The sequence below is a fragment of the Betta splendens genome, chromosome 21 (genome assembly GCF_900634795.4).
Source record: "Betta splendens chromosome 21, fBetSpl5.4, whole genome shotgun sequence".
Classification (NCBI taxonomy): domain Eukaryota; kingdom Metazoa; phylum Chordata; class Actinopteri; order Anabantiformes; family Osphronemidae; genus Betta; species Betta splendens.
In genome coordinates, this window is record NC_040899.1 from 1676298 (window position 1) to 1700712 (window position 24415).

At 50.7% G+C, this 24415-nt stretch overlaps 1 protein-coding gene across 13 annotated transcripts in view; it reads left to right on the forward strand.

Moving 5' to 3' along the window:
* The first annotated feature begins 262 nt into the window (after positions 1 to 262).
* caska (calcium/calmodulin-dependent serine protein kinase a) overlaps positions 263 to 24415 on the forward strand; it is a 51821-nt gene continuing 27668 nt past the window's right edge. For 7 of the 13 annotated variants that reach the window (XM_029137175.3, XM_029137183.3, XM_029137181.3 and 4 more), the window contains exons 1-2: positions 264 to 1126; positions 21925 to 22037. In XM_029137175.3, the coding sequence (XP_028993008.1) occupies positions 1068 to 1126; positions 21925 to 22037 (172 nt within the window). In that variant the 5' untranslated portion in view covers positions 264 to 1067. Of the gene's footprint in view, positions 1127 to 21924; positions 22038 to 24415 lie in introns of all 13 variants that reach the window. The other 6 variants (XM_029137179.3, XM_029137185.3, XM_029137186.3 and 3 more) reach the window with 3 other exon arrangements.

A 24415-nucleotide genomic window follows, 5' to 3' on the forward strand; every position in this document is an offset into this window, starting at 1 on the left:
GTGTTTTTCACTTAAATGTTGTTGAACATAAGTGAATCCACTAATGGCTAAACTCCTGTTTTAGTGTTTCCTCTGTTGGAGTAGGATTTAGTGTTATATTTTTAAAACAGGGGTAGACGTCTTACTGATTTAAAAGCAGACAATCAACAGCTGAACAGATAACATTTTTTTTAATAATGCAGCATGAGGTTAATGTTTTTGGAAATCCATTGTCGCTTCCGGCTGGAACTCTTCATGTTTATTAGTTCAATTTAAGGTTTTAGGGAAACTGTGGTTTTACTATAGACTTTATGGCGCCGCCAGTCCGCCATTTTGGCTCAAATCCTAAACGTCTCCAAGGGGGATCCTGGGTAACGGCGAGGCGCCAAAATGGAGAGAAACGACGCAGTTTCGCCACCCGCGTGTGGGAGGAGCTTGGTTTTCTGGAAGCTCCTTGGAGCCGAACGTCCGGGTGCGCGAGGCGACGGTTGGGGGGAATAAATCCCAAACCAACGGCTGGAAAGTGATCCCGAACAGCGGGAAAGAGGCAGCAAGAGTAACTACGGACACTTGGACTGCGTCGTCGGCTAGACGTTAGGGGGACTCCATGGATCCCTGAACAACACGAAAGTGCACGCAGCGTCAGTTCGGGATGTGAAGATCAGCGCAGCCCACCTGGAGCCGAGCCGGAACCGTCTGGAGCCCGCCGGCTGCTGGAGCCTTCACCCCGTGCCCGCAGCAGCGGTACCGTGGCTCGGGCGGCTCGTCGGCTGCGACGCGTGTTTGACAGCCGACCGTTGGCTTTTGAGAAAGCGGGAGCCCGCGGGGAGAGGCGGGGTCGAACCGGAGGACTCTCCCGTGCTCTCGCTCTCGGCGACGCGGCGCTTCGGAGGCGGGCGGACCGCTGGGATTTAGCTGGAAGCTGTCCTGGGAACTCTTCGCGGACGCTCCGCTGACGCTGCGGGCGCTGGTGTCGGGTTTCCCCGTCACTCGGTCAGTCGCTTGTGGCCTCCGCTCGCACCGTCTGCTGGGAAACGCAACCAGGACGCGCGTTTTGGGGCATAATTGTCCCCAGCCGGGGTCGGACTATGGCGGACGACGACATCCTCTTTGAAGACGTGTACGAGCTCTGCGAGGTCATTGGCAAGTAAGTGTTGCAGTGCTGGCGTGTGGTTGTTGTGTCACTCCACGTTTTCACTCCTAATGTCCCGCACGTGCGCGCTCCAACGCACACGAACGCACGAAATGCGTGGCAGGGACTAGTGGTGATGGAGAATGTTGAATGGCCGTTTGGAGCCTTTCGGTGGCAGCAGACGAGCATCGGCGTCTTTCTACGTGAGGCCAGTTGTTGCGTTAACAGCTGAGCAGGTGAGACTCGCTTTCTCGCGTGGACGCGCGGAGCTGTGCGCTTTAACCCAGTGGCGGTTGGCAACTCTCTGCAGAGATTAAAGGGCAGGGCACGGAGCTCGTGAGTCACGCGCCCTGCACATCTGGTCGTCGTTAGTGACTCCTGGGCTTCATCCAGGCTGCTTGGAATATTATCCACGGCAGTGCACAATGCGTGGGAATGTTTCCACGGGGAAGTCCCAACATGTGAGCCAGAGATTCACCTTAACTTCATAGGAAGGAAGGAGCAGGATAAGCATTTAATTATGAGCAGAAAGACCAATAAACTCCTTTCAATCCTGGTTTAGTTGCAGAATGTGATGGTGGATTAAACTGTGGTTGACTGTTTTGCGTTTCAGGCCCTATAATTAAAGCCCTCTGTCTGCAGGTAGTGACTCCCCCTGTGTGAGAAACCGCTGCAGACGGACTCATTGAGCTCCGGTGGTTTTCCATGTGTTGCTCTGCTAAGCGGCTGCTGGACCTGCCCCACACCTTGGACCTGGACGTGACGAGGGGGCTGTGACAGTCCGAGGGTTGAAGGGGGGGGGGGCTGTGACAGTCCGAGGGTTGAAGGGGGGGGGGGGCTGTGACAGTCCGAGGGTTGAGGGGGGGGGCTGTGACAGTCCGAGGGTTGAAGGGGGGGGCTGTGACAGTCCGAGGGTTGGGGGGGGGGCTGTGACAGTCCGAGGGTTGAAGGGGGAGGGGGGCTGTGACAGTCCGAGGGTTGAAGGGGGGGGGGCCGTGCCACTGACTGGCTGTGGCTGGAATGAAGCTCTTCTTTTGCAGCATGTGAATGAGGAGCTCGGCAGCCTCAGCCGGCTGACTGGTTCTGGGACTTCTGGGTTGTCACAGAGATGCTTGACTGTTTGACAGCGTGACGGGACCCGTACACTACGTGTTTAGGCAAGCCTGAAAACCACATATGCGCCTCTAATCCCACAGTCACAGGCCATTCCTCTTCCTCGCTCACATGCAACCTACAGAACTCGTCCTACTCGATCCGTCCTTTGCCTTAATGTAAAAATAAATGGCGTGTTCAGCCAAGGTTCTGGTGAGACAGCAGGTCCGCTTCAAAGCCAAATGCATTGAGTCAGCCTCACAACAAACACACTGGAGTTTCCTGAATTAGAGCTTCACACATTGTATTGGACAGATTGTCTGTGTGTGATTTAGAGCGCTGCCTTTTTATCAGCTGAGCGGCGGCGCTTCCCTGCGTGGAGCGGCTGCAGCCACAGCTTCTTTTAAGAAGCTGCCGAAGCACCAGTTGTGGTTTGTGATCCTGAAAGAGACTGGATTAACTGTAGGGAAGCCTGACCAGATGACAAGACCGCAGTCAGGAGACGGCGCTGTCGGGTCCAGCGCCCTGCGTGTAGCTGCTCACTCGGGCCTGTGTCAGAGCCGCATGCACGGACGGTGTCGCTGTGTTAGAGCCTCTTGGCTTTGAAACCCTGGATGATCCGTGCAGCAGTTACAGCCAGATACAGACTGAATATGAAGCACGTCAGACCCCTGCGCTGGCGTCTCTGGACCCTGGGTTTCTTCCTTGGCGAAGCGTGTTGTGTTCATGTAATAAACGCTCTCCGCTGCTTTTAGGTGGTCAGCTGACTTCCTACTTGTTAATGGTACGCACGGATCTGAGCCCGTGCTTTTATCTTTAGAGCACAGACCTCGGACCGGAGCCCATCACCAACGAGTATTTTGAGCACATGTGTCTCTTTGCTGATCCAACCATTGTGCTTCTGTGTCCTGAGGCACAAGAGCAAAAACAAGAGTGGGGGTGTGGATGGAAGAAAGTGAATAGAGATGTTTGGCCCAACAAGAGACAAGGACAGAGGGAGGGGCCGCGGATGAGAGCGTTGGAGAGGCGACGAGTGAGGGAGCAAGCGAGGTCAGCGCCACAGTGGATGGAAGCAGTCCATTAGTTTGACTCACAATTTAAGAGGCATCCTGTGCCTCAGGCCTCGCGCTTCTCCACTTCAACCTCCAAGAAAAGTTTCTCAGTGGGGGGAGTTACAAAGCACCATCCCAAAAGAAATGGCCGCCCAAACAGCAGGCAGGTGGAGCCCAGTGCTAGCTCAAGGTGGGGAGGGTCGGCGCACGTTCGTGCCCGTCAGCGGGACCCGTAGAGGATGGACCCGCGATGGACGGACGCACAGAGGACAAACCTGAGAACAAACCCGCAGAGGACGAACGGATGGACCCGCGACGGACGGACAGACCCGCAGAGGACGAACCCGCGATGGACGGACAGACCCGCAGAGGACGAACCCGCGACGGACGGACGGACGGACGGACGGACGCAGAGGACGAACCCGCGACGGACGGACAGACCCGCAGAGGACGAACCCGCGACGGACGGACGGACGGACGGACGGACGCAGAGGACGAACCCGCGATGAACTGAGTGCTGCGCACGGCTTGTGCGTTTTCCTCGTCTTTAGTTTGTTTGCGTCTCAAAGCTGAGTTTGTGTCTGTGTCCGAGATGAAGTGACCTGAGTCCGACACGAGCCCCCCTCGCACGGCCCGGCGCCCTGGCTCGATTTGGTCAGTTTAATAGCGAGGCTGGCTTCTTCCAGCTGATGCACACTGAGCAGTGGCCTGAATTATCCAGAGGTAGTCACTAATGATGCACCCAGGCTGTGGCAGCAGCAGAGCCGGGGGCTGTGGGTCACTAGGTTAAACACAGCTTCGTTTAGGCTGGAAGAGCACGGTGCCTATAACACACGGGCCGGCAGCTGTGTTTACTGCAGAGACGCACCGGGGCCCGTTTAAATAACAGCACCTGCCAAGCGCTGGACTTTACTGTAGTGTGTTCAGTGGCAGATGAGCTTCTTCTCTAACAGACCAAACCTGCAGTAGTTGTGAGTATATTGACACACAAGCGGTGATGGTGTGAGTGAACTGGGTCCTTGGTCTCGTGGGAGGCACATGTGGCTTTTCCTCTGGGGCTTCGCTAAATGATCACAGCCTCGCTGTCGGGGGAGGGAGGAAGAAATCTGCTCAAAGGCTGGTTTCAGCACACACACAGTTACGCACAATTACCCACAAGATGATGTAGTGGAGCGCTCTCACACCCGACCACTAAATATTTATCCACCCTGAAGATGGGGAAACACCACCAGCTCCAGGGGCGACGGCGTCTTTAGTTTCACAGTAACAGCCTCAGACTCCACACGCTCCTCTGCTGTTCATGTAGGAAGTCAGAGCTTTAGGCCCAGATCCAGTCCAATAGTCAGTCAACAGGAAATGTCTTTAACTTTCAATACGATTAAAAGAAATAGACCAAATATTAGTTTCTACCTGTAAAGTGTGCATCATTTCTAGTCTTTCCTTTCAGATGACAGTAAAAGTGGCTTTGACTTTGGGATCAGGTTCATAAGCTCTCGTATCACCTTCAGCCGCAGGGCGGTCAGGTAAAGGAGCGGCGGCGGCGGCGGTGGCGTCTGCCCAGCTGTTACACTGACGGACGCGTCCTAACTTTCACACGCTGCAGTGGATGCTTCACTCTGTAGACGTTGAGTTCACCTCCTGGCTGTGTAAACAAAGCTGTTATCCAGGGAGCCTCCTCACTGTTTCACTTCCACGTCAGCTTCCCAAAGAGGAGGATAATCCATACCTAATGTTTTACTAATGGAACGATCGTTCACATCCTCCAGATCACGAGGGCTTCCGCCGGTGTGTGTGGCTGTAGATCTACACAGCTTCTTCTTCCAGGACACTGACCCACAGACTCTGATCCCACGTAACAAATTCACTGGCCCTCTAACATGACTCAGTCTGGTATAAAACCCCAGATCTGGGCCTCGGAGGACATTACAGACGACAGCACATCTTCCTCAAAGCACGCACTGTCTGCAAATTGTCCTTTATTAAGGAAACTGAGCTGTCTGCAGATACTTAATCTGGTCCTGGATGATTACCTAAAAACCAGTTTGTGTGTTATCTCACAGCTCAGATTAAGAGGACTGACCAAGAGTTTGAAGGAGTAGCACAGGATCCAACGCGTGCAGCGGCGGCACAACAGCGCTCACTGCGTTTTAGGTTTCAGCATCGTGACCACAGACCTGGAGTCTGAAGTCAGTGCTAACTAAGGGCTCTGCTCCTGTTAGCCGTCCCCGATTCCCACATATGAAAGTGTGGTCACACACAGACTTCACTAAAAGGCCTTGAACACAGTGAAGTGCTCTCTCATCCGTCAACGCAGCCGCTGTGTCACAAAGACTGATAAATAGCTGCTGTTGCCAGGTAATGCTGGGCCAGATCTCATAATTAACTCCTCTGTCGACTCTTTCAAATAATAATTATTGTCTTTAGCTGAGTAAGCTGCCTGTGGTTTCCTGGATGAGGTGTTACATATGTGCTTAGTGTATATTGTGTATATTGATAAATGTACTTTTGTCAGGCTTCATTCAGCTCTTGTGGCTAATGCTATGTCAGGATGGAGCTTGTGGTCACAGCAGGTTTCTGTCAGCTAACACGGATACAGCACCTTTCTTAATGTATTATTAATGAACTTCCTTCCCAGCTGACCATGTGTATCTCATCGCTCTCCCATGGAGACGTCATGTGTGTAATTAGTCCATGCAGAGACCTCATCCACATGTCACACAGCCCGTGTTGCACTCGGCTGCTGCACTTTCTCTCCTTCCCTCTTTACATTGTTCTTCCCTGCCGTGCGTCAGCTGGGACCTTTTTTTTTTTTTTTTATCCAGCCATTTTCCTGGTGCTTGTCAAAGCCAGCACTGTCACCTGGTTTACAGCTGGGGCCTCTTGCAAAAACACCCACCATGCAAACACATGGAAGAAGACGTTTCCCTTTCAAAGCTTTAAAAAAATTGGCATTGGCAGTTTTATAGCAGCACGGTTGTAGAGGCCATTGTTCATACTGTCAGCCCACACACGTCAGGCCTTAGTCACCGGGTTCTCAGAAACCTCAGGGCCTGCGTGAAGGAAGCAAACAAGAGGCAACGTGCTTGTGTCGCAGAAGAAGCTGGTTTCACGTTGAGCACGTGTGCATCCTGGACCTGGAGTTCCAGCTTCAAGCCGAGAGCAGCCTCCAGATGCTGAGGCTTTGCTGTGATTTCATCAGTTTGCTCCGAAGTCTTGGCTGATACTCCTGTTATAGGTCAAGTCAATTGAAGATGCACTGGCCATTTTTAGGTCGAGCTTTACAGTCTCATTCAGAGGAGCCTTGGATTCCGCTCCCACTGACCTCGGTTGTGAACCTGTAGTCGTGTTCTGCAATGGAAACGGATATTGCGAGGTGTTATTAGTTGGTTTTGGATGGGTTCCTGCTCCAGCGCCCTTCTACAGGGCAGTGCTGTGACACATGATATTTATATCACCAGGGCCGCACCTTCTCGTCAGCCATATTATCCAGAGATCAGTCCGTCTCTGACAGATCTGGGAAAACACGCTTTCTGGAGGGAGCTGATTTAATCTGGCCTAAAACCTCAGCAGCTCAAGCTGCCGGTGGAGTTTGTGTAATAGATCAGCGGTCCCAACCTTTCCTGCACACGGACCGGTTTAATGTCACAGTCTTTTCACGGACCGGCCTTTTAAGATGTGGCGGTAAATACAACAGAATGAACGATACGACCGGTGGTACTTTCTAAATGTAATAATAGGCTTGAATCCACTGTGCATGCAGCTTTATTAGCAGCAGCGTACATGCAACGTGCAGAATGCTTGGCCTGTAGGTGAAGCCGTTTAAAAGGCTCCATGGCCTTATTGCGCAGAGCGCACTTGGGGCGTGGGACCAACCTGTCGTATAAGTCCATGTTTCAAGCAGGAAACCGCTAGTGTCTGTTGAATTAAATTCTTTCTCTTTGCCTTCTTCTGTCTCATCACTGGCTCTTTATCCTGCACACCGTAATGGACCGCGTGTTAGGCAAGCGTCTTGACATGCGGCTAGAGCGAGTCGTGGTCATTTTCCTAAATAAACACTTCGCAACCAGATAATAAATAAAACAGAAATAATGTAAGTGATGTATTTGTTTCTGTGCCGCCCGATACCACTTGAGCCACATACTGGTACTGGTCTGTGGCCCAGGGCTCTAGGGTGAGGCCTGAGGTCAGGGATTAGGGCTCATCTGGGTGTTTTCCATGGATGAGGGCTGTGTTGGATAAATAAAACTAGATTCGTGTTTTATGGCTTGTTGCTTGAACATGTGCTGTGTGAATATATTATGATTACAGAGAACGCTCTGCAGGATTAATCACAGTTGGATGTCAACCTGTGCAAACATAACCACAAAAGGCTGCTGTGACACACTGTGGGTTCTAAGAAGGCGCTGATCTGGAGTCTGTTAGTCCCGTTGGCCATTTAGCACCCTGTAAAAGCTGCAGGCTCCTAAAAAGGTGCGAACCCATTAAAAACGTATGGCCTGATAATTGGGGACCCACGCTCTTCTACCCCCCCCTCTAAATTCTCAGAGGGTCTCAGTGTTTTTGTGGTTCTAGGGGTGAAAACTTGATGATTCAATTTGTTTCAGTGAGAGTCTTGCAATGTGCATCTTCAGCACTTCCCTAATGTGACTTCATCCGACCAGCGTCTGCTGTAACGCACTGCGCGTTTCCTAATCCCATCTGAATTGTGTTGAACAGGATGTGAATGGCTGCAGGCTGACTTCATGTTGCATGACGGGCCTGTGCTCCATGGCTCTGTGTGCATCCACATGAGTCTAATGTATTGTGATGGTGGCCCCTAGTGAAAGCTAGAATAGATGCATTTCACTTATTTTAACCAGACTCTCATTATTGTCTTTTTGCTAAACACGACAGTGACGGCTCTTCAGAAGGAGCAAGGTTGTGTTGAGTAGTGATCACACTTGATCCAAACAGTGGCTCCTGTTGACCAGAGGAAGGCCTCAGTGTGCTGGCAGTTGATTTGAGACGAATGCACTGGCACCCGTTTTGTACACGGACCCGTGCGTTTGAATGCAGCGTTGGACGACAGGAGGCCGGCGCTGTGATGACGGCGTGTGGTCCAGCTTTGACATGGAGCTGCATCAGCTGTGTGTGTGTTTGAATCATTGATGGTGGCTGTTGTGCAGGGTGCGTGTGTGTACACATGGCCACAGAGGCAGCATCTCATGGTGAAATGAGGCTTTTAATGATGTATGTGTTTTCCTGGTTGCATCGCTTCCTAAGCTCTTGGCTCTGTGAAGGGAAGCGCTTTCACAGTCTGCTCCTGGATATAGCACCTCGCTCAGCAAGCAGGAGAAGTGACGGAGGCAGCGTGGAGGCGATGAAGCAGCGATGCTCAGGCCTTGAAGAGGCTGCAGCCACATTTAGCAGCAGTATTTTAGCTGAGTTGACATATTGTCTGACAGACGGGTGACACATGCTCTGTGTCCCAGGCTCCTTGTAAGTGAAACGGGGGCTCTGTGACAGAGGCTCAGACTCGCTGTGGTGAGCTGGCTCCCAAAACCACATTGTCTTGAAGGCGTCGCAGGCTCAGTGCAACACCCAGTTACTGCTTTAATTCCTCTTTATCTCCTTCGTCTCTTTGCTCTGCCTCAGCTCACACAATAGAAGCTGGCGATATTTATGGCCGCAATAAACACAATGTCAGGAGAATAGATGTATGATCTCTTTTACCTCATAGTAAATCTCAATGAACACAAAATGTTGAGCATTCTTAATATAATTACAGCGATTCCTCTTCTCTGTCTGATTTAGTCCAACTTGCATTTGGGGCACAGCAGTAAAACTCACTTTCCCTCAGTCTGCTCTTTCAGCAGTGCTCTCATTAATGACAGTGTGACTGCACAGGTCAAGCACTCCACTCCCAAGATGATCACCTGACGTTCTGGCTTGTAATTGTGCATTCTCTGACCTCCAGCGTGGTTGCTGGAGCTACGTAACGCGCCCTGCAGCCTAACCTTGGCTTCACAGCTTTCACCCCCACCACTACCTGCTGTGAAATCTCCTGGAGGTCGGTGAGGCTCTTTACAAGCTTTACGTGTTGTCTGTCTGTCAGCTGCAGGCTGGTGTCTGGAGCTGAAGGTGCAGCAGCAGGGATGGTGCTGGCTTAGGTGGTGTAGAGTCACGGTCTGTGGCCAGAGGCGTTCAGGGAGGGTCAGGCCCATACACCCAGCAGCATCTGGGTGAACTGTAGCCACGAGGTAACAAGACTTTACTTTGCTCAAAGCAAAGCCCAAAATTTACCTTTTATCTTTTGTGAAAATTGAACTGTCATATGTGCAATAAAAGTTTTCAAATGACTCTGCAGGTTGAGTAGTGGTGGATGATTCATCCCTTTGGTTCAAGAACATGAACGACCCACATGTGCACGCAGACCGTGTCCCTCCCACTCATGGCCTTGCAGAGCGTCTCTGCCCACATTTGCTTTCTCTCCATTGTGTCTGTAGCTCAGATGGAGCTGTCATTACTCATCACCACGTAAAAAGCCACGTGAACAGGAGAAACTGGAGAGTGAATGAACGCGAGCCACAGTCAGCCATCGGCCTTGGCTGCTTCGCCATCTGGAGCTCTGAAGAGCTGCCTTTGTGCTGTGTTAGGAGAGTGAGCTCCAACTATCCTGGGTCTGTCTAAACACAGCGGCCGGTTCACCTTCTGCCAGTCTGAGCTGCACTGAGACTTTCTCCTGTGTCCTGTTCACACAGCAAATCATCCTTACACACCTTAAACATTTACCTTCCTTCATCCAATCTGTGCACGCACCCCTTAGCGGTTTGCTGCAGGAGGGATGAGAGAGCAGGTGCACGCTGACGGGATGAGTCACGGAGGAGGAGGAGGAGGAGGAAGGCTGGCAAAGCATGATCACACGCTGGCGCTCCAGGCGACTGAGGCTGAGGATGGCACAAGTGTTACAACAGATTTTTTGACTCTGGATCACCTGTCAGAGTGTTTGGGGATGTTCCCTGTAAGAGGAGCTCAGCTGTTGTTGTAGCAGATGTTTTCTGAAGAGCAGTGAGTAAAAGGACACGAATGGTAGGATGTTCCTGTGGGGCAGACGCTGAAATATGTTCATCCTGTTGAATCAAATACTTTCATTAATACACACATTACATTGGTTCAGAGAGTTTAAAGAAGTTGAATCATTTCATATTATAAAACATTGAGTGAATGAATATGTTGCTGCAGTCTCTTGCAGTAGTATTGACAGTGTTTTGTTCCTGCGGTGCTCAGTCCATTTCATTTTGAAATGAGCAGACTGAAGCGGTGTCCTGAGGCTGGCGCCAACATCCAGTCTGATGTTTAGTGAGGAAGCAGGCTGATGATGCCAGGTAGCGGTCAGCTGAGGTTATCTGCTCGTTGTACAGTTAGAAGTGTGACCCACAGTCTCATATAAACACACACGGATGCCCCTTGGGTTATTGTGTTAGGTAACAGGCGTTTGTATGGACACACACACACAGAGAGAGGCTTCTGTGCAGATCTAAATAGTGGTCACGCACTTTGCCTTGACCTAACACAGATGAGACTGACGGTGCCATCCGTACGGTTTCTCTCAAAGTCTGTAAACAACAGGAGTAACGCCATGTTTTTAAACACAAGCACAACTGGGAAAGTTTTGCAGCTGGTGGCCATTTTATCTGGCGCCCTGCAGAAATGCAGAGATCACATGACCAAGTAATCCTCCAGGAATGCACCCGGCATCGCACGCTGTGGGTCAGCGTCCCACAGCGTGCGATGCCCCATTCAGGAGCACAGTACCTCCAACGACTGCCGGATGCTCCCTGCTGCGCCCCGTTCAGATAAAGCAGTGGGACAAGAAGTAACGCTCCTCTGCAACACATTCCTGCCCTCTCTGCCCACCGCACTGCTCCACTGAGCCACTAAACGCAAGAGCAGACCTGCAGAAACCAGCGTTGATCATGGTGACACAGAGTGTGCGTGTGCGCGCGACTGCTTGGTGTGAATGTGGGCTAATCTTAGCTTTAGCGCTGGCTTCACCCAGCGAGAAGGATTATCAGACATAAGCACATGACAACTGGCGCTGGACAGATCCCAGTGGTAACAAACCAAGAGGTGGAGCCCACCAGATCATTCCTCACATGTTAGGTTTTAAAGGTAGTTTATGATGCTCAGGAGTTAGGAGCATTTGTATGGCTGCAGGAAGTGCCCCCAGCCAAACCACACAACAACCACTGTGGGGATTTAAAACACAAGTTCTGTTTATTATCGGACATGACAAAGACACGTAAACCCTCCACACCTGAAAACCTCAAATATTTAAAGTGAGAAATGGCAAATGATGAATCAATAATGAAAATCGCTGGTCATTGACTTTTCTCTTAGAAACAAGCAATGCAAACGCCAGACAAACAAATAATGATAAACTCAGCAGCTGCTGAGGTGGAGATGGCTGTGAGTGGGCTCCAGTCCTCCCGTCCCCACCACTGCTGTGTCACTTGGACCTTGTGTGTTTTCTGGTAAATATTTGTGCTGCATGAGGCTGTAAACCTGTTTTTAGGAATGGTTTCCTGTAAAGCATTAATGCATTTAAAAGCTGAAGTCCATCAAATACAGATACCGACATAATCTCTTCAGACCTGGCTTGTAATTATCATTTGTTTAGGTTGGCGGCGTCACAGGTGTAATTTCCTCTTTTCCTTCCCCACTGTCATTTAACTGTCTTGTGAAAAGCAGAGCACTTAGTGAGTCTCCCTTATGCACAGGCATTTATGATTAATGACACAGTGGAAACAAAAGCGCTATCCATAAAAATAAATGGCAGCTTCAAGTGGGAGTCTTAGTGTACGAGCATCCGTCCACGCTGCCAGTGGAAACAAGAGACAAAGGGAGCGATAATCACTCAGGGACGAGCGGCGGTGTTAAAAAGACAAAGTGACGGAAGAGACAGATGGAGTCGCACTCGCAGACAAACATCAGTGGAGTGTTGCCAGAGTCATAAAGCGTAAAGGGGGAAAGCGACGGCATCGGAACCGGGACTAGGAACGGAGCCAGCAGCACCGAGGCACAAACGCAAGCGCTGCCGTCGGGTCGATGGTTCCTCAAAGGTCTCATCTGACGCAGGGCTTATCAAAACGAGATGCTCGAATTCACCCTGACCTTTGACCTTTGATGACTGACTCAACCCGCTTGTTCAGTGACAGTCCGTGGGTTTGATTAGGATAAAAGCCAAATGGGCTGATTTGGACACAGAGAAGCTAAATCAACCAATGGATGACAAGTAAACAGACTATGATCATATAAATCTGATGGTAATATGTCAGCTAAGCAGCTGTTGACTGTCTGGACAGAGCTGGGGTTCGTGGGTCTCTGCTGGTGACACTGATTTTAATGAGTAAGTGATATTCAAATAATGACCTGTGTCAGCGTTCGTGGATTCGGCGGCGGCCTCCTGCAGCCTACTGACGCTAATGGAAGCTAACGCTCTAGGTGCTGGGCCCGGAGCCTGTCCTGGGCCGCGTCACAGCTTCCGCTTCACACTTCACCATGTTTTTTTAGGGGAGCTTTTTTAACCAGAGGTTCCCAGGAGCAGCTGAAGGCTTTTTGCTGAGTATTGAGTTCTTCTCTGACATACCGTGTCTCCACACTGCGCTCCCAGACGCCTGCCTGTGTTTTATGGATTTAGTGAGCTCAGTGGAGTCCTCTTTGGGGCTTGGGCCCAGCACAGGCATCGCTGGAATCTAGATCAGTGTGAAATTGCACCGGAAATCAGATCCTTTTGCTGTGTTGATGCGGCTGGACGTGGTGCTGAGGCTGATCTGTGCATCAGGCTGTGGATCCACAGCCACAGAGCTGGTAGCGGTGAGAAGTGAGGCCTAGTTTGGCTACTATAGTACTGGACCAAGGCCACGATGAGGTGCTGAGACATGACCTTTGTTGCCCTTCTTCTTCTCCTCATCCTCTGTTGGGGTGGAGGAGACAGAAGAGAGAGGAGCTTGGCATTTGCAGATTTTAACACATTTGTTTATCTTTCACAAGGTTAACCTGCATTTTGTGGTCACTGAGCCTTCAAATGAATTCTGTCCTTTCATTGACTTCTACTGGATCCTCTAAGTCTGAGTTTCTGTTCATTCTACCTCCACTAACCCTGGTCTCGATGGTAGAAAACCTTCTGAGAACTTGGCAGAAACTGTCCGCTCCCGGTGTCTGGCAGCGTTTGCATTGTCCTGAAGAACTAAAGCTGGCAGAAACCAGGCTGCTCAGGAAGGATTGACGCTGATGACTGGGATGCCTCAACAGAAAGCTGTTGTTTAGATGAAGGCCTTGTTTAATAGTCTCATATTAAAGTTCAGTAAGTCTGCTGTAATGACAGCGGCTCGACATTCTAATGCACAAAATGCAGTTGTAAATTATTTTTTGAGTGAAGCCATGGCATCGTTTGGTTTGTGGTTCAGAGTTTTGCCCGTGAACTGGACCATGAGTCATCGAAGACCAGGCTCCTCACAGTCAAATGTGGTTTCACTGAGTCTTAGTCTGAAGCCAAGTCGGTCAGATGTGAATGTGAAACGGGTTTCCAGATGTTTGTGTGGTTTGTTGTTGTGCCTGCCACAGGCTGTGCGTCAGACAGAGTTGCTACAGGCCAGCAGAAACCCAAAGACATGACTTCACTCAGAACAATACGGCTCCTCATTCAGCTTCTTTATTGCTCTTTCTGAGCTTCATATTTGGAGTCAGAGGTCATTAACACAGTCTAAACACTACTAGTGTGGGTCTTTGTGTATTGGCTGAAGCTCAGTGATAATACACACACACACACACACACACACACACACACACACACACACACACACACACACACACACACACACACACACACACAGCTTATGATCAGGAAAAAGCGGGGAGCCGTGTTACGTAAGGAGGCCTATGACTGGAGGGGATGTGAAATCGGAGGACACGAGAAGGAAACCTCCAGCTCCTCTGAGAAGCCGAGGAGAGTGTGTTTGTGCGTGGGAGCAGGATTAATGGAACATGAGCATACTGATGTGTGTAGGTGTGCTCTGCGTGTGCATGAATGCATATGTGCGTCCCTGTGTCAGCTCAGTGGGCTCATTAGGTTTTATAGACTGCAGCCTGAGCGGAGAGGAAGTGGCCGAGCCAATATGCTGACCACGGCACACGCTCGCTTCCCAAACACACGTCTGCCTGATGCAGGATGTGATTCATTGCTCCAAGAAACAGGATTGGTCTCTGGATCAGTGGCCGTGTTGTTGGTGGGCATCCAGCAGCTTTACTCCTGCACTTACTGTATCTCCCGCTTTCATCATTCAAATGCACTGCAGTGTTAATCAAAAGTTGGATTGATCGCATCGATTGGTCCCCCTGCAGCGTGAGCCTCTGTGTAGTTGTGTAGTAGTAGTGTGTAGCTGCTTGGCACCGCGAGGAGGCCACAGACTGGCCTCTGGGTTTGTGGTCAGCTGAGCGCCTCTGAGCAGCAGAGGCTGACGGCTGCGGTCCGGAGGCCTGGAGCTCTGCTGACAAACCGGAATGAAGCGTTGTGTGTGAAGCTGTGGTGCTGGTGACTGTGTGTCTAAACCTGATCTTCAATCTAATGCAGCAGCAACCTCAACGTGACATGTTTATAGCTCGGGCTGGTTATTGACAGGATTGTTCGCCTCCAGCCGCAGAGCTTCTAAATTGGCCCCAGTGAAAATGCGAAGCAGAAAATCACACGTTGTTTCTAATTTCACAGCAGCTTCTAATGAGAACATCCTACACAGCATCAACAGCTGATTAAAAAACAATGCGATCGTTTTAATCTGGTGCTCTTAAAAGTGAACGTGTGACCTAGTTATAGAACCAATAACTGAGAGTAATTCGATTCAAGCAGACTGATCAGCATAAACAGCAGCGTTCAGTCCTTCTTGTGGCATCTGTGCTTTGTTTATACACATCTGTTGCTTCGCTTTCTCACACTCTCGAGTAAAACATTTCAGAAGTTTTCAATTTTCATACGTTTTAAACTGTGAAACAATGAAGAAGTCTTGAAAGCCTTACTGTGAAACAGCCTCCAGCATCAGTGCTGTGAGGAGATTAGTGGCTGCACATCTGCACATGCTCCAAAGCAGGAAGCCATGTGCCGCGGGCCTGGACTCTGGGCATTAGATCACTGTGGGCTGCAGGCTGCACCATAAACATGGGGTGTTCTTCTGGGAGGACTGACCCTAAATGCTGCCTTAATGGGCCCCTTCTGGTCCAGCAGTGCCCCCCAAGCTTATCAATGATTTACCAGAAGAGTGATGGCAGTGATCTAATGGTCCATCCGGCCCATTAATGATGCAGCACATCACATGTACACATCCGCTCTACACTCATGGCGTCATGCAGCAGACAGGACCTTTTATTACTGGGTGACATCAGGTTGATGGAGATGAGGGTCGTGACCTTAGGTAGAAAACAGTGTAGCCTCTGGTGGCCAAGGAGAAAGGCTGGGTTCTTCCCTTCCTGCTGGCCGGTGGATAATTATAGGGAGCGTCTGCATCCTTTTGGGATTTGCTTCCTGCGCCGCCAGTTCATCCCGTCAGTCAGGAAGCAGCGGTGAACAACAAATGATGCTCCTTGTGACAAACGCGGTGCGTTTTTATAGAAATCCTTCAGTTAGAGTCTGAATAGAAATAGACTTGTTCTCTTCATAAACTGTGTTTGCTGTTGTACCATTAATTATAAAATGATTAAGGGACCCCAGCTCATCATCTTCACCATCCCCGTGTCCCTGTGCTCCCTGTCCTCCTCTCTGGCTGAGGGAGCAGGTCGTTTCCCTGTGCTCCCTGGTCCAGGGGCCTCTCAGTATGTGCTTCTGTTTTCTTGCTTGGCTCCAGACCAGAACCAGATTAGTCAGAGTTCATTTCCTACACACAGAAGTCAGTACTGTGCTCGTTTCTCTACGCAGCTCCTGCTTGATTTGAATCTGCCTAACAGGAGGCATCATTTCTGCATCAGCTGTCTCCTCTGCTCTGTGTGCATGTGTAGAGGGGGGCTATGAGTGGACTCAGCTTGTGTTTGCTCCTGTGAAAAACAAGTGCTCTGAGCACAGACGTAAAAGCAGCCGAGCGGTTCCCTCGTCCACGTCCTGTGACTGCGCCATGACTCAGACAGAATCCTAATACGTTTGCAGCTCCTCCCTCCTTTCCTTTATTTTATCTGCCATTCTCTGTCATCACACATTAGCACATCACAGCCAAGAGGCTTCATGATCTCCTCCATCTTAATCCACTGGAGGATCCGGCTCCCTTTGAAGAATGTAATGCTGCACCCTCAGCCATGCAGAAAAAGACAGAGGTCTGCACTAATAGAGCGTAGTGGCGTGGGGCTAAACAAGGGTAAACTTTGTTGGTTTTCAGTGATGACGGTGACATCATTGGTTTAGGTGCTCCTCCGACCTCACTCGAACAGCTGAACACTGCAGAAATATAAATAGGTTCTGTATCAGTAGATCCTTATTTCTCTTATTTCTTTCACCGATTCCAGATAGGAGGAGGTAGCAGGCATCCTTCACCCAACCCTGATGCATCAACAAAACACCCGACAGCTGATGCTGCAAGATTTTAGCACGGAGAATCAAATGAACCACAGGGTTAATTAATAGACGTGCAATGAAACCAGTGAAACGTCTGCTTGCTAGATAGAAAGATGATGGAGTTGCCTGGAAGGAGGAGGGGCAGGAGCAGTAGTAACACATATAAACCGTAAAGTTCCATAAGCTGCTATAGCTCTGCTGGACAGATCATCATGTTGGAACTAGGGCTGATGATTGTTGTGTTGATATCAGGCCAGGGTGCTTTTTGTTGGTAACTACTCATCCACCAGAAACCCGGATTTGTGAGTCCACCGAAGGGCATCGTTCTCTACGGTGCTACGGTGTTCAGGCTTCTGTCTGATCCCCATAGCAACGCTAAGAAGCTGGCAGGTCTGCCTCCTTATGTAACCTCTGGGCCACAGCGAGGACGCGCTACCCAGACTCACCGTTAGAGGAGCAGCTGGGAGACCGCATTGGGGGAGCTGCAGGAGACCGGGTTGGGGGGAGCTGCAGGAGACCGGGTTGGGGGGAGCTGCAGGAGACCGGGTTGGGGGAGCTGCAGGAGACCGGGTTGGGGGGAGCTGCAGGAGACCGGGTTGGGGGAGCTGCAGGAGACCGGGTTGGGGGAGCTGCAGGAGACCGGGTTGGGGGAGCTGCAGGAGACCGGGTTGGGGGAGCTGCAGGAGACCGGGTTGGGGGAGCTGCAGGAGACCGGGTTGGGGGAGCTGCAGGAGACCGGGTTGGGGGAGCTGCAGGAGACCGCATTGGGGGAGCTGCAGGAGACCGGGTTGGGGGAGCTGCAGGAGACCGGGTTGGGGGAGCTGCAGGAGACCGGGTTGGGGGGAGCAGGGGTACCTGCAGGTAGTGGTTTGCCTGCTGTTGTGGACGCAGAATAATGAGCATCCCTCTCTCGCTGTCTTTTCTGTCCTCGTGTGGGCTCAGCGAAGCCTCTGCCTGGATCCTGGGAGATGTCAGACACTTAATTGAATTTGTGGCTCTGCTGGATCCACTTGAAGTGATGGTCTGCAGCACACACGCACACGGAGGGGTCCTGACAGCTCAGAAGCCGCTTTCAGCTCTCCTCCTCGGAGGCCGCTTCATCAGGTCCATTGGACGCTCCCTAAGTTTACAGAGCTTTAAGCGTACGTTACATTAGGGTTCCAGTCAAGCCTCTCATATACTTTAGTAGTGAGGACGTTAATTATAAATATACTCAACTAAGGGCTAAGCAGATGTTTCCTATTCCCATCTCACCTGCTGCAGACTTTGAACACACCTTGTCTCTGTCTTTCTGCCTTTCCTCCCTCATAAACACGCTGATGACACCAAATTAGTGTTGAGGCTTTTGGTTCCTGCTCATTTCCTTCACATCAGGCTCTGTGTACGTTATTTCTATACTTGTATCCTGTCTTTGGGTCCTCTTTGGTCCTCCTCTGATAACAGTGACACGCATGTGCAGGAAGCCGGCTTGTCTGAGTGTGAGTGATGTGCTGGACTCGTGTCTGCCGTAAAACTGCTGACATTTACGGAATGAGACGCCGGCTGATTGATGCACTGTGAAGTTGGGAAAGAGCACGGACGCAAATCACCTTTTACTGCTGCAACACACACACGGATGCGGATGGGAGCCGAACTGGGAGGGCACCCTGTCTTCTTGATGCTGCTGTAAATCCCCTTTGGGCGCGTTGATGCGGAGCGCAGTTACAGGGTGGTGTCAGCGGATCAGGGCGACACCAGCACCGGCGCAGGCGTCGGAGGAGCGTCACCAGGACCAGGGGTCATGTGTGATTACCTCCTACACTGGTCGCTGTGTAGGTGCAGACACAGAGCAGTGATTTCCTCTGAGCCACATCACCATGAATTAAATATGACACCAGCAGCAGACATTATTTAAAACCACTGTCCTATTTAAACTCTGCAGGCTTGTCAGGGTGTTTCTCACTAAAATATCAAATGCTTTTTAAATGTTTCATAATAACTGTGTACTTCCAGTGCAGGGTTCCCTTTTGAGGCTTTTCCCTCCGTGGACGTGGAGCCTGCAGCTTCTCCCCACTTCACTGCACGTCTCGATTAATGCAGGGGTCGTTTTCCACGTATCTGAGGAGCAGGAGCAGGATCGTTAGTGTGTGGCGAGTTCATGGTCCAAGTATTGATGCTTTAGGTTTGTTGGCTTCAACACAGGAACGCCTGGATGTGGAGCGTCTGTCCTCTAATAGTTAATCTGGCTTCAATGTTTCTCCTGGTGGCAACATGACTCTAATTAATCATCAGTGCATTTATTTGAGTTATGGAGGTTGGACTTTGATGAACCGGTTTCTGTAATTACTAAAAGATAATGAAGGGCCGGTTTCAGGTCCACGTGCTGACGTTCAATAATTAGAGTAGGAGAACGCGTTGCATTATTGCATCCATGTTAACCATGTCATGGAAGGCGCATCAAGGCTGCTCTGAACATGGACCAGGACTCAGGTCTGCACAGATGCCTGTGGACCGAGCCTGCTGCTGCCACTTTCCTCCTGCCGCTCCCGTTCCTCCTCCTCTTCCTGTTATTTAGGTAAAGTTGGCTAAAGTGCAGGACTTGTGTGCAGCTGACTTCCATTCAGAGCTCTAATGACTGATGCTGTGCACAGCTGAGCCCCATTCACACTAGAATGGCTCCTTCATCTACAGTTGGTTCCTTCTAGGACCCCCAGTTCCGCTCTTCCCTCACCTCCTCTCTGGTTCCTCTGCTGTCTACAGTGAACCTTTTCTCTCCTGTCTGACCTCTTCACATCGTCACACACACGTTTGTGGCTCTGTTACTAGACTAAATGTCCTGCGTCTGAATCTGGCCAAAGCGGTGAATGTGTGAAAGGCTGGGGACCCTCCAGCTGTTCACACACTCCAGCTGTCGCACACCTCTTCTTGACAGTCTGGTTGGTAACAGCCTGAGCGTGTCACACTCCCACTGTGAATGCAGGAATCGCTGGGCACCGGCCTTTTGTTTTGAAGGTAATTAGTGATGTTGTTCTTGTCTTCTGATCTCCCGTCAGAACCACCACGTGATCCTCTGTTTCCCGTTCTCTGCCCCCCCCCCGCCTTGCTGCTGGCTCCATCGGGCCTCTTGTTCATTGTTGTGAAGAGTGCAGCCTCCAGCGACGCCTGACATTTGCTGCTCTGTGAAAGGACGACTGAGGTGAAGTGACTGGACTGAAGCAGGAGCAGATAAGGCGGCGCCGGACGCCTCAGCTGCATTACTGATGAGAAGCTTTGACCCGCTGCGCCCGCTCCAACAAACTTTAGCTTGAAACATCCTAGTCCTACTGGACGTTCTGTTTAATTTCACAGATTTTTCATTTGGCTCTAAAAACATCGATGTCCTCGTTTGAACATTTGTAGCTGGTTTTGTCTGGTTTTGTCCTTTTCATGTCATCATCATGATTTAGTCCTGCATGGTTTGGATCACCACCGCCTCCTGGGTGAGAGAGTGGCTGGTTTCACATCTGTAGGTGACTGCTGACCCACGGGGGATGCACACCAACCCTGACGTTCAGCAGCTTCACGCTTTGTTTGAGTCTGCATTCATCTGTGTGTCTTGTGCGTGTCTCTTGGCCACGCTGCTGTCCTACCTCACCCTTTGATGCTAAGCAGCTTTAGCTTGATCACCATCTGCTTAGCCCGTCTGTGTATCACACACACACACACACACACACACACACACACACACACACACACACACACACACACACACAGTCTCTTGCGTCCACACACCAGCCAGGGGTGCTTCAGTTGAGCTGTGTAGCTTGTGCAGAGTGTAATTTGCTGTGAGATGGCTCATTTCCTGCAGGTAGCGCCTGTTGGTGTTTGTTGCAGTCGGCTGCTCCTGCACTGAAGCCATGTGATCAACGGTGGGATGAAGCGCAGACAGCTGCATCACTGCTCCACTTCACAGGCCTATGCGGTGGAAGTGTCACTGACTTTTTAGTATTTGTGTGATCTGAGTCGTGTTGACATATGTTGTCATGGCAGCCGTCGTAACCAGGGTAACAGACAGCACATGCGGCTTCAGATGCGTCACCACTACTTGACCTTCACTAATTAAAAAAGGATTTTTCTAGATTTAGATTTCATGAGTGGAATTTCTAACATCAAATGTGATAAATGGAGGCGACGGACTGAGGTCATGGCTCATGCACCCAGTAGGGGGTGGTCCCTGCTCCATCTGCTGGGCCTCTAACGCCTCAGTGAACTAGTGGCCACGTGGGCGACGCTGTCGAGGACCCGACAACAGCGACACTGCTGCAAACGGCAGGTTGATTGTATAGAATTAGGCGCCTCCACACACCGTCGCTCTCGCCGGCTCCTCACACGGTGGTTTCCTGCTTCTCACCACGTGCATGCTGGGATAGGTTCCAGGAAAGCAGTCGGATGGGATTATACGCCTGCAGCTGCCAGCGTGTCTCTGCCGTGTGTCCGCTCAAAGCGGTTCTCTCCATTCTGTGAAACCTCATCATCTCAAATCATTCACTTTCTCCCTCATGCTATTATTCCTCAGTGTGAGTCCATCACAGCCGAAGCGTGAGCGCAGTTTGAATTTCCACTGCTGTGCATCACTGTAACTCTGACCCGTTGGCTCCGCTCTAACCCACAGCCCTTGAGTGGTAGACCTCTGTTTATCCCATTGACTGAAAGGGAGGATGCACTTACTCCACAAGAGGAATGATTCGGTGAACTCTCACCGCGCAGCGAGAGCTTCTCTGCACGAGCCCGTTTGCTGCTGCACAGGGAGGAAGCGCAACCCTCTGCATTTTACAGAACTTTGATGGCGCATGATGTAGCAGGAAGAGGAGCTGCAGCGGGTCAGAGCAGAGGCCAGGAAAACATTGACTTTATTTACTTGGGTTCCAGCCAGAGGGAGCTCTCCTGGCTCACACACACAACGTGAGCAGACTGGATCTGCTCCTGCTGCAAATAACAGTAATTCAGAAGTCAGCCAATCTGTAAATCACATAAGAGTGATGTATCCCTCTGCTGTGAGATGAAACAGGTTGATCATAATCATAATTAGCCTAAGGTTTGGGGCCTTTCTTCATAACTCTGTCCTGCTCTGTGTTGTGCAGGGGACCCTTCAGCGTCGTCAGGCGATGCATCAACAGAGACACGGGGCAGCAGTTCGCTGTCAAGATTGTGGACGTGGCCCAGTTCACCTCCAGCCCTGGACTCAGCACAGAGGGTAAGAGCTCCCAGTGCCTGCCGTTCGTCCCGGTGATCATGTTGCGCCTCACGGAGCTACGAGCTGGTGACCTGCAGAGGACGCTTGTGCTGCTTGTCCTTGTTTTCCTGAGCGAGAGCCCGCTGAGCTCGCTGCCTCTGTTCTGCTCGCCTGATTCTCATTCACTCAGATGCTCACACACACTCTGGGGACTTTCCCAGTTCAATCAGAATCGTCTGTTGTCTTTCAGCTGCTTCACTGAAGTAATTCCTAATTAAGCCTCATCAGGGCACCTTGAGTCTAATTGTTGTGGAAGGAACATAAAATATGTGCTGTTCTCATACTCTGCTTGTATTTAAAGTGGTGTTATGGAAATACCCACAGTCAATGATAACATTAGTCTTGGATATTAATAACAACAACAATAATAATAATAATGTAATAATGAGTAATAACACGCTGGGATTCCGATGCAGCCTTTTTACAGGGACAGTAGGTGGGAACCAGGAGCCCACACCTCCTCCAGCTGCTTTCCTTGTGTTGGAGCCTTTCCGTCTAGACGAAGCAGATGTCTTCTCAGATTTCTGCGGCTGGCTCAACCAGCAGTGGAAGGCTGAAGGAGGAGAGATTGAGGGACTGAGAGACTGAGAGGCGGCTGAAGAACGCAGGGCCGATGATTCCCACGTGCAAGGATTTATCCTCATGCCTGAGTCAGGCCAACATTTGCATAGAATTCCCTGGAAGCTGTTTTCATATTGTCTGTAAAACGGCCTGGTCCCAGTGCTTTAAGGTTTGAGGCTATAAGTAGCATTCATCCTGCAGTCAAACCAAGGAATCACAAAAAAGCCAACCTCCACCAAAGCTCAGAGGAGCTGCAGCCTTGGTGCACAGGTTTGCGTTCGAACATGTCGCATCTGCTTCTGACATGCACACGAGTGAAAGGCTTCACGTAGAACGTGGACCGTCTATGTTCTAATCCATCACAGATGTCAGACATAAAGTAGGAAGTCCTCTCCTGCGCTGGAGTCACATTGGTCTTTAGCCGCTGCTTATGTTTAGCCCTTCATTCATTTTAAATACAGAGGCTTTGTTATCTCCTTTTCTGAGAGCTGCACAAGCGTCAGCGGGTCTTGATTAACTGTTCTCTCTGTAGAAAGGAGGTATTTTGTCATCGGCGCTCTCATAAAGACTAGTGATTAAACTCAGGTTTGACGGATCACAGAAAACTGGAAATGAAAGTTTTTCATTGTAACTTGTCTAACGTGGCAGCGGCTCCATTTTTCTTCATAGCCAGTGTTTATGTTCACCGTTTCCTGTGACGCCGGCCGTTGCATCCCATCGCCCCACCTCTGCAGCGCTGGGGATCCGTCAAAGGCAGTGCTCCCTCTAGAGGCCGGCCGGCTGCTGTCACGGCTTTTATTTCCTGCTTTAGTGCCGATGAAAAGCGGAACAGTTTGGCCTGAGCTGAGGCTGCGCCGCAGCAATGAGGAGGCAGCGACGGAGCCTGTGCCGAGGGTGGGTCACACACCCAGTGTGCCGGCAGGGCCTGTGGGTCGGACTCGGAGGCCTCTGTGGGTCGGACTCGGAGGCCTCTGTGGGTCGGACTCGGAGGCCTCTGCGTGCCACCGCCTCCTCGCTCATCACTTTCCTGACTCGTCTCCTCCTCCACTGTTGTGACATGTTGTCCTGCATACGGACGGACACACACACCTACAGCTCTGCGTCATGCAGATATCGAGGAGCAGGGAACACTATTGAGATCACATCTGTTTATCAGGCCTCCTCGCTCTCCGCTCGCCCTCTTCTTTATATCCCTCTCGTGGATTTTCCCTCTTTCATCTTTAACCATTTCATTTAGTCTAATTCTCTTTTTCTCTCAGAATGCTCAGTGTGAAGGTAATCGCGAAGGACGGCTCAGCTTGTACAAAGAGAAGACAGGGGGTGCGTTTCTTATGTTTCCCTCTGTGGGAATCTGCCGTCACCATGGATACAGAAACATCCCCTTTACCCCACCACTGATTTACTGTAGCTTATAGATTCTGTTGGACACAGTGAGTGCGAGATGGAAACGTGTGTATGATTGCATTCAGTGGGGGCAGCTCATATACCTTATTTGATCTTATTTATTTTCTGTCAGGAGCCTGGATGCACTAAAGACATGTTTACAAATGATATTAACATTTGAGCTCTGTGAAATGAGGCTGATGCTGGCAGCTCCGGTGATACAGAGCTGGAGGACGCACCTTTTCCCCGTCCTCTCGTCCACTCGTCACCCTTTCTGTGGAGCACGTTTGCCGGCTGACATGTTCTTGCCGACCTTGCAGATTTTCTCCACAGCAGCTGATTAGGCCAAAGTTTCCAGCTCCAGTAGCAGTAGTTCTGTGTTGTCGCAGCACGCA